General features: G+C 41.0%; 2 protein-coding genes across 2 annotated transcripts; one reads left to right on the top strand and one right to left on the bottom strand. All coding sequences in view use genetic code 11, as the record gives it.

The window, feature by feature from the left end:
* Positions 1-1,058: 1,058 nt before the first annotated feature.
* EGR_04249 (Leukocyte surface antigen CD53) lies at positions 1,059-1,971 on the top strand (the record flags this gene model as incomplete). The annotated part of the gene is made up of 6 exons (XM_024493498.1): positions 1,059-1,124; positions 1,207-1,386; positions 1,423-1,497; positions 1,539-1,649; positions 1,683-1,781; positions 1,825-1,971. 6 exons carry the CDS (start codon positions 1,059-1,061, stop codon positions 1,969-1,971), a joined length of 678 nt encoding a protein of 225 aa, XP_024352006.1.
* A 7,386-nt stretch (positions 1,972-9,357) lies between these two features.
* Positions 9,358-9,843, bottom strand: EGR_04248 (hypothetical protein; the record flags this gene model as incomplete). The annotated part of the gene is made up of 1 exon (XM_024493497.1): positions 9,358-9,843. The coding sequence occupies one exon, from the start codon at positions 9,841-9,843 to the stop codon at positions 9,358-9,360; it is 486 nt and encodes a 161-aa protein (XP_024352005.1).
* Between the last annotated feature and the right edge of the window lie 908 nt (positions 9,844-10,751).

Below are 10,751 nucleotides of genomic sequence, written 5' to 3'. Positions count from 1 at the left end.
AGATCCTAAATCTAATCACAAAAAGGTGATTTTCGGCTTTATTACTTACTAAAACACGCATATTTTAAGGAAAATATGAGTATTTGATAAAGTTAGACCTAGGTTCTTTTATGTTATCGGGATACTTTGATACATATTAGAATATGGATAAATTGTGACCACCATGTAAAATAGGCGCATTTCTCGGGCATTGCGTGTTGAACGGAGACATATTACAACACTGTCAACTACGATGTCACACAGGAAAGTCGATACGCACACACACACACCGGTTGTCATTAATCTAGTTGTCTCTTTTGCCTCTCTTAATTTATTCTGGTCAAATTTGTCACATATGTGTGACACTGGCAATTAGTGTGTGCACGCATCGCAAAATGAAAGGAGTGAATTTGTCACTTTCGCATAAACTTATGCTTAATGTACACCGAAGGGTTAGGGGTTGGAACACTGAACCTCTACCAAGGTATGAAATGGGAGGTGACTTACGGATACCTAGCGAAGAAAACACCAATACCGCCACCTCAGACGCTTTCCGGACCCGTCTGAACATGATTGTGATAGCTTTGCATTTACTTTCTACGAGGCAATATAAATTGAGTTAAGCGCATACATATACTCCGCCCAGCACACTAATCCAAAACACACTGGAAGCGTATCGTCAGTTCACTAACCTCAATTCCAAGGTAATAACAATGAACACAGGAGGTAGCAAAATGCCATCTTCTTAATGTATTCGTCGTGTCTTTATTTTCCAGAACCACGCACCTCCAGGGTTGTTGTGGCATCCTCACCACAGCATGCTCGCCCTGCCTGATTAGTCAGTTGACGAACTTAGTTCACCCCACGAACCTCCAATCATGTCGCCATATTCTCATACACGCCTTCGCTTGCTCATTGGCTAGAGCGGCATGCACACACACACCAGCATGCAGCAATTTGGCCTCACATTATTGGCCAGCGGTGTCTAGTGAGCATCGATTTTGTGTTGTCTAGTGTAGACCGAATAAAAGCCCAGCCATCATCACCCACGCATTAATTCGCACGGTCGAGGCGTTGAGATGGCTCTGTCTTGCGGTGGTAACTTCCTCAGATTCCTTGTCTTCTTCTTCAATGCCATTGTCTTTGTAAGCAAAGCGCTAGGGTTGCAACCTGTCAACCGATCTAATCAAATCGGGAGTGTCCCATCTTTATGGCTTTGTGTTTCAGATCGGAGGTGGCGTGATTGCCGGTTTCGGTATCTACCTCTTGGTTGAGACTAACAAGTCTGGAGGTACAGTGTCTATGGTCCTTCCTGCCTTCATTACTGCCTTTGGTCTGTTGCTATTTCTTATCGGTTTCATGGGATGCTTCGGGGCTTGCTATAACAACCCCTGCATGCTAAAAACGGTAAGGACTTCGTTCGTCTTAGCTTACACCATCTAGTTTGCAGCCATTGTTGGTATTCTGCTGATCGCAGAGATCATATGTGGCATTGTTCTTCTTGCCTATCGTCACGACGTAGGTTTCGACTGTATCTATTACTTAAGTGATACCTCTAGTTCGTTCGCCTTGTTGGGGAAAAATTGAAAGAAGCGATTAAAGGGTTGGGAAGTGGATCTCTTTCAGGCTCCGACCCTACACTGAAAGCTCTTTATGAACTGCAAATGAAGGTATGTTTTGGTTTGGGTTATTAGCTCTTTTAGCTAAATTGCTGCGGTGGAACTGGTCCAGGTGATTGGAGCGCTATTCCTCCATCTTGCTGTGGTAGAAAGACTGGATCCTGCACGCATCCCTTCAAAACTGTAAGTCCAGAGGAACTTGTGCAGATAAAATGCCGAAATCTAGGGTTGCGCTGAAGCCATGTATAACGAGATAAAGGATTCTGCCCTGGTCTTCGGCATCATAATTATCGTCATTGGCCTCATTCAAGTCGGCGCTATTATCTGCGCTGCATGTCTGGCTAAGAAGGTCGGCGAATATGAGAAGGTCTAGGGTGATGCAAATGAACGGCCAACCAACCGTACTTCGATATCACGTTTGCCTCCGTATGAGTGAATTATACCTACCGAGCATTCGACTCTTCTCCTGTCTTAACAGCTTTAGCCTTTTCTTTGAATGGACCCAGTGACACTGACCCTGTCATCACATGTAGTGCTTGCCTGTTTCCTTGTTTAATCCCTTTTTGCGACCGGTTCATCCTGAAAAATTCGAGTGACAATTTTTTCAAGAAGCTCTGGATTGTCCTAAAACAGACATCAATTTACTTGGAGATGCTGAAAACCTGGTTTTAAAGCAGGAAATATGATAATTGGATTAGGGTAATAATCTGTGGCGGCTTGAGCAACTGTTACGGTGGCCCTGGTCAGTGACATAGGTAGCTTAACGAGGGCGTCAGCTGTTGAAGTCTCTGCAAGATATCAAATGATTTTGGTGTGAGGGCTTGTTCGACTTGAGGGCTCTTCACCTGTTTACGGACAGTGATCAGATTTGGCTATGGTTGTGACCACTGATGACCTTCTATGGCGGTGTCAATAATACGGATGGCATATCTATCTGGCTCACGCATAGTGATGCAGGTGAATTCCATCTTCCCTTTTTAGTTTAAATAGTTTAATTGAAAGGCAAAACTGAACTTTTTGTTGAGATGAGATCAATCCAAAACACCTAAGTTGGGTTCAAATTATGCTCCTTTTTTGGGAGGAGGGCTATTTTACCTATTATTAAGAACCCTTATGACAAAGCGATTCAGTGTTTGAGTTAGCCGTCTTTAGCGTCAACTGCATGAGAGTAAATGTGTTTAACTGCTTAGAATGTTGGTAACTTTAGTAGCGTGTGAGTTTCTCTCTTGCTCAGTTTAGATATAAGTACGATGAGTAGGTAGGTATTCGAATGGCACCTATAGGGATTCTCTTACTTTATCACCTGGATATATCTCAGCCCGTCAGTTTTACTTATTTATCTACCCTCTCCATCCATTCCACTATTCCAGATACCACCTTTGATCAATCTTTTAGTCCAGCTAGCAATGCAAAAACGCATTCATTCATTCATTCATCCATCTTTTCTCTGCTACCACGATTCCAACTGCGCCTACGGCTAGCACAGTTTGACAAGGCAAAAAAGGACTAGTGTTTAGGTGGCTGTTTTTCAAATATCAAAGCTGTAAATGCTGCCTATCCAATTGTCACTAGGGTGACTGTTTCATCAGGTCTTTTACCTCGCCCCTGAAACACAAATTCCTAATCTTGGCTTGCTTCGTGGCAAGCTGTTTACCTATTGTTGCTACAACCTTGTGACGGCCTTCAGACTTGGTAAATATTCTACAGATGTGAGGGTGGAGAAAACCTCAAACAGAAGTTATTTTAATGTCCCCAAAGGAACCAACTACATATATTGGGCTATTTTACAATGGGGGAGGTTTGATTTCTCCCATAATACGGGACAACAATGAGAGGTTCCAGTCTGTTAAACTCTTCACTGGTAAAAGCTGAAATATGCTGTTTTATTCATTATTAAATCACATAAAGAATGTGTAGGTGAGCGAAAGAAACCAGCAGTGTTTTTTAACACTTGTCTAACAAAAGGTATGTCTAAATGGCATATTTTGTGATTTTGTGGTCACTGTTAGGGCATTTGAAAGGAAGGAATTGGGTGTGTGGTTTGCAAACAACTTTTTTTCATGCACTCAGTGATCCTCCAAAAATCGTTTTATTATCTCTATAGCCTATTCCTCTGCAAAAATACCTACAAATCTTCAACCTTGAGTGTTTATTAGGTTGCATTCCAAACAAGCGCCTAGTTCAAATAATTCACTTTCTAATTATTGTATAAAATCAGCAGTGATTCTCGATAAACTCAACCCACACTGATAAAATCTGCTTTAGTGTTCTGTTTGTTATAAAGTCTGCCCCCGACGTGAGGAAATATCTAAAATTCACTTCAATAATGTTTGCATTTAAAAGATATTATTCCAAACTGAATTGTCAAATTCTAAGCAATGCCTTAAAGGCTCGGTTCCAAAGCATATAGCAGACTCATCAGAAGAGCTAACGGGAAGTCACATTACTCCTCGAATTAATAGGCCAGCACATTCCCTATTCCGTTTTGGGTTATAATGCATATAGGGTACATGCGAAACCATTACATACACAAACGCAACTAGTACAGAGGACAAATTGTTTCCTGCTACCAAGAGGCAGTTTCTGACTCCTGTCAATGTTTGTTTTTCGGATTTGTTCTGTTTAAACTACATGGCAAATGTTTGCTCAGTAAAATATCAATTGCTTGAATGGCAGGTGAAATGTGGTAGCACGAGAGTGACCACTTCCTAAACGTGAGTGAAATAGTCTGGAATGGTTGCTGAGCATGAGACATTAATTGCCAATTCTTCTGCAGAAAGGCAACCAGCTTACTCCTTAGGGGTCATTTAACCTCACAAAAGTTAGTCCAGGACGCATTTTCTACTGCCTTGTGCCGAAAATCCTATCAATTGAGGATGAATTTGTTTTGAATTTACTATCTACGCGCGCAAAATTATGGCTGAAAGTAAGGTTGTACTGCTGTCAATCATCTAACAAACAATCGTTTATTCGAAGTAGGGGATGGGTAGAAATTATAACTTGTGCACTAAACTTTAAGGATGTGCACAAATCGGCGACTTTTCCCTGAAAAAACCGCAAATCAGACCGAGATTAAGAAAACGATGACAATAAAAGACGTATTAGCTCTTGTTATCAAGTTAGGCTTCAACCAAAGATGTGTTGTTGAAGTAAGGGGTGTAAAGACTAGACAGTAATCAAGGTGGTAACAGATAAGTAACTTTCAAATTCGTTTAAAAAAGAATACAAATTGTGATCAGGGTTTATTTAGATTACACCCACTTATGAGCCCTAATAATCTGTTTGCACCAGCCCTTTTAATTCTAAGATAAACCCCAGGAGTAAAACTATTGAACCCTACTTCTAGCCATTTAAAGCTTATCTGTTCAATAAAAGTTCTTCCATGGGTTACCTTGAAATATTTAGGTGTCAAGTTTACTCATTTTTTTACAAAATGACGGTACCATTTCTTGCTCTTGTGATCTAGCAGTTTTAATCATTGCATTCATCACCACCTGGTGCTTCCGTTGGCCTCCTTTCTGGAAAACCATCGCCTCCATTGATCGTTTAATGCATGGTAATAAATGCACAGGATTCATGGCAAGTTTACGATGAGAATGCACACAGAACTCAACTGCCTAGCTGCTTGCCTGTCAAGGCTATGCAATCGCAATATTGTGAAAGCATTGACCTCAAACCATTTGTGTCACTCGCTCTAAATGAACACTATAGTTAAAGATAACAGTTTGAAATTCATTAGCCTTTATCCAAACATATTGCTTTAAAAGGAAATAACCAAAGGGGTAACATGCAGTCCTGTGTTAACTAAACAATAAGTAGTGCTAAAAATATACAACATTGACGACGAATCTCGATGTCATTTTAGCTGAATTTTGCCGACGTCTCTCTCCTGTCGATCACAATGTCACTTTTTAAATCAATACCGCCTTTACTACTACTTTACTACTTTTGCAATCGAATTTTTCACAAGCATATTTTGAGATGAGGGCGAAGACAAGGTAAATTTTGCTGTCGCCTAATAAAATAAGACTTTTATCTTTGCCGATATTTTGACGGCTTCAACTACTTGATGGGTAGACACTGATCCAGGCCTAGTGGCAACTTTCAGCAAAACCTTGACAGGTCCTTTTTTCATGCAATGGGAAAGTTGCCAAGTCTCCTACTGTGACATCTGTCTGGTTTCGGGCCTTGAGTTTTATAATAATTTAAACTAAAAAACACAATATTAATCTGACAAAGATCTGAAAAGTATATTCTACTGTTTTGGCTTATAGTAAGACAGGATTTTTGTAGTCAGGAATGACAAAACTTATTTGTTAGTCAACCGCCGCTGAAAGTGGTTCTGGTAATACTTTGATGATTTGGCTAACATTTAGTCATTGCACTTTCGCTCGGAGATATGATCTTTGGAAGCATGCCAGTAGCTTTTCTGCCCTTCCATACATTGGCAAATCACATTCTATCCTACCATTATGTTTTATTTCGCCTTCGGGAGAGACTCAGGGCGCTAAATTAGTGGTAGTGAAAGGTAAACTATCAAAGCAACACTAGTTGTGGTCTTAAATCATTTAAAAAAATCTGATAATAACTTTTTACGGCACCTGAATGAGGACATTAATCATGTGAATGGCGACAGACGTAAGTGACAGCCTACGCATTTCCCTTTCCCCAACGCATTTCTTAGACAGGACGAACCTCCACATCCAGTGGAATGACCGAAGTGGATTAGTAGCAATGTAGGTAGATATCCTCTCAGTGACAGGCGCAATGGGTTTGTGAGTGCATTTTTCACAGAATATACTACGTCGTGAATTTCGACCAAGGGGAACGCCGTGGACAACGCTTAAAGGAGAAGAGAGGACTGTGTAATACTTTGTCCCTTTTACTCTTCCTTTTAGCTTCGTGGGATTTTGAGGCTCCGCTTTTGTACTTAAGCTAAGCGGCATGGCATCTGAACCGTTCGAGTGGCATCTCAGCCCTTCTGTACATCAGTAATAATTTTTTTGTTCTGGTAGTTATGACTCTATTTTGACTTAAGGTAAAACTCTATAACACCCGAGATTAACATTTTTGCCATATAAATATACGTCGCATTCATTATTACCCAGAAAATAGGCTAATTTATAATTTGCAGGTTGAAAATACGTGTCTGGATATCACTCATTTTTATGGAATTTCGAAATGAGATTACACCATTTTTGAATTAGAAATAATTATTGACTAAAAATTTGCAGTCTTGGATTACATTTGAAAATTTTTCTACTGTTTGGATTTCCTTCTTGTGGCATGTTTATAGCCTCGCAGGCCTTTTGTACGTCAATAGTAAACAATCCTTTTACATTCGCCCGCTTTATTATGCCTTCGGCAAAGACTCGGAAAGCTACATTGAGAGCAAAGAGAAGCAATAGTAGTCTGTACGAATTTTCAATAAAATACTCCAAAAGAAGCACATTTCTGATTAAATAATGCCCTTAGAAATGGCTTTGTGTGTGTCTCAATTTGATCACCTACGTGGGCGAAAAATTAGGATGACATATGGTGATAAAGCAAAGGAATTGACTACAGGCCTCACAAATGTGGGTTAGCGCCTGCTAAAGATATTCTCAAGTCTATAAAAGAAAATATTTTATGGTGTTCTAGTCTTTCCTGCAGACGGGGCAGGTCATAACACTAGGGCAGAATATGTATTGTCGACGTACAGGAAGGTTCTCTGAGTGGGGAGGAGAGGGCTACTAACATGGGGAAAAGGCCGTGTCAGCCAGTGAAAGCACAATCCTTGAGTCTTTATTATCCTAGAAACCGAAACAAAGAGTAAAAAATAATCAAAGTACTACAATTTATTGCTATTCATGCTCTAAATCTTATCTCCTGATCATTAGAGAAATCTCAACACTATCCAAACTGTAAGGCACTTGATCTCTCCTTACCTTGGGAAGTCACTTGCAATGCCTCCCCTTCAAGTTCCAGAATATACAAGACACTCTCATCGATGAGTCTAATGCAATAACTCCTAAAATGTCAAGCGGTACTCATTTTATATGGGCTTATTTTACGGATTAGACGCCCATTTTTTCTCCACAACAAGAGCAGCCTTTCTTCCTTCCCTCTAACGAACTTACCCGACTGCCCGATTCTAAAGGACGTAGAAACGTTGTGAATGCCTTAGCATTTTTTAAAATTATCCCCAAAAACAAAGGGTCATGTTGTCGGCAGCTCTAGAAAAAGCATTTTCATAATCTGAAATTAAAGAGCGCATTTTCCTCTCCTCGTACCAGAATGGGATAAAGCACTTAGTGAGGGATTTGAAAGCCCATAATAACTTCACAAATCTTGATAAAGATTTATTTTTACCTTTTTCGACTTTGAAACGACTCATTAAACAATTTTGTAAAATTAAACTCCAGTATTTTGAGAAAATAGCTTTTCAAGTAGAAATACCTAGTGTCGGAATGTCAGCTCCCATTGCGCTCATTAGCCATTCACACCGTGTTGGGTGAAGCATTTCAAGTTGCCTGTGCATTTAACACACAAAAATTAAGCTTTTCGTTTAAAGAGGAACAGAAATTCACTAAAGTAAATGTACCTTTAAATTAAACAAATGGATGAAGAAGCTTTATTCAATGTATGGCCTTACAAGCACGGGACTTAAATGGTTAGGATATCACAAGAAATAGCTTCTCCCACTAGAATTTGATTGCTTGATTTATGTTAGAAAGTTCTTCAAAACAAGCACAAAAGACCCACAAAAACTTTTGCCAATTCACCTTTATTCAGTAGGAGTTCTATGTCACTAATGGAAAAAGCGATTTTTCTCCCAGAAGCAGAATTACTGGCGAAGGCAAATAATGGCCAGTCCCTCTCTGGGGGAAAATAAGGCAATGATTAACCTCTTGGGCAGTGCATTGTGTTTGCAAAACGAAGTAAAACACATCGTCGGTTATTTTCGGGTGATTGGGTCACTGAAACACACATCACTTCTATCCTCAAAGGGTTACGCCCTGTCTGTGAGTGTGAGTCTAGTGGACTATAGACACAAACTGTTCACTTGTCCATGCCTATGGCCAATCAACGATTATGGCTGACATCTGCCTAAATGACACAAATCGATACAACTAGAAGGCGAGTAAGAAAAATTTTCCTTTTACTTTTTCCCCTTCTTCAGAAATAGCTGCGACCAGTGACGGGTGACTAGCGGCTACGGACTAGCGAATCACACATCATCCCACTAAAAAACCTCTCCATGAAAAAACTTCATAGGGAACCTCAGTTGGGATAGGAAAGTAAACCGACTACCTTCATCCCCATCCTCTCCACCACCTTGTGTATTCCGTGTACTCGGGCAATCATATGGCCACACGAAATAGTAGAGAGTTGCATGGGGTTGGGTGAGATTTGTGGAAGCAGCAATTTTGTGTCTCCTTTCAAAGGGGTCAAAGTTCCTAATGCTGTCTGTTCCACTGACCAAGACACATATCAGCAAAGGAAAGGGCATTTAAAACCCCATATTTTAGCGCTGACTCAGGTCAATATATAATTAAATAAAACAGAAATGAGCATCATGTTTTAATTACGAATGAAACTAAGTAATTCACAATGGTAGCCCGCAGTTAGGCTGGATGGTGCTCTTAGGTCCTCTTATATTTAAAGATATAAAAAATCAACGATTAATAACCACAGATTTACGAAATATATGAAAAGTCAAAAGCAATGGACTGGCCTTTATTCCGAGGGCAATGGTGCACAGAATTTGAACAAGTGATCAAACTTTTGGTACAACTGTGACTGGAACAGAGGCCTCGTGGATAACGTAGTCACTGACGCTGCCAAGAAGAGTTCGTCGAATAGGTCCTAATCCCCGCGTTCCCATAATGATGAGATGGGCGCCAACTTTCTCAGCCTGTTCGACAATCGCATCCCCAATCTTTTCTGACGGTTGACTCAAGAACTCACAATTCAAACCGACAGCCCTGCCTTCCGCGATGTAGTCGTCCTGGAGTCGATTGACGCTGTCCACCCGCGCCTTCAGAATCTTACTCCACTCCTCGATTGGGATAGAACTGGGATTTGTCAACGTAATGGCGGGCAGCGAGGGTGGTTCAAAGACATGAAAGAAGAGGACTCCATCATCAGGTCGTCGAGACCACTCAAGGTACCACCTGAACGCGAACTTAGCGTTCTCTGATCCGTCCACAGCGAGGAGGATTTGCCTTTTACCCGATGTGGCGATGCCACTGCGTAGGTTCATGCCTTTCCTAAAAATACCCCTGCTGCTAAGTGACGAACGGTAGGACCACAGCAACTGATGACGACGTCTTTGATTGGTGTAACTCCGGCCAATCAATGAGGTGCGTGAATATTTGGCACTAACGACGTGCAAAAACTGACCGAAGTGATAAATTCCTGGTAAAACTTGTGCGGAAAAATGGATTTTGGACGAATTTCACCTTCGTGATATATCTAGGAAGGGATTAACAATTGAGATGAAAGCGAAAGAGGGAAAAAGGATTGCCCTCGACACAGTCAGAAAATTACATTTTCTCAATGCAACGGAGTAGCTAATGGGCAATTCCGTGACGGCTGTAAGTAAACGCGCTTTTAAAGGACTGCAGTAATTGCTGTTCCAATGACTAGACACCAACCCAAAACACCTAGTAAAGGAAGAAGGTACTTGCCGTAGATGGCTGGTGGCGCCGTGACTAGCTGCAAAAGGGGCTATTGTAACTGAGTCACCCTCTGGTCACAACTCTCATCTCCGGTCCTGTACGATGGGCAATAGATAATCGCGAATCTTCTTTTTACGTGCTAATTTCTTGACATGAAAGAAGTTTCTCTAATCAAGCTTCAAGGTTTACATCGGTGTTCCAAACCTTGACTGAATGTTCACATTAACTATTGCTGCAGTGCTACCATGGCGACAAAGCCACTGGAGCCTGAATCGTACACAGCTGCGATGTTAGAAACGATGAAACCCTTCAGACGTCATATTACTGAGGTTCACCGTATATGCGAACTTGGAAAGGTTAGAGTTGGTATCTGCGCAATGGTGTTTGGCACCTCCATAGGTAAGACGCCCGTCTCATCACTAAAAACACACCCGTGATTGGTGACAGAGCAGCACCATTGCTTGTTACGGTGAAGAACGGAATTTGGACC

Source organism: Echinococcus granulosus, assembly GCF_000524195.1.
Source record: "Echinococcus granulosus chromosome Unknown EG_S00026, whole genome shotgun sequence".
Classification (NCBI taxonomy): Eukaryota; Metazoa; Platyhelminthes; class Cestoda; order Cyclophyllidea; family Taeniidae; genus Echinococcus; species Echinococcus granulosus.
The sequence above is the reverse complement of the archived record's forward strand: the minus strand, read 5'-3'. Positions and strand labels throughout refer to the sequence as shown.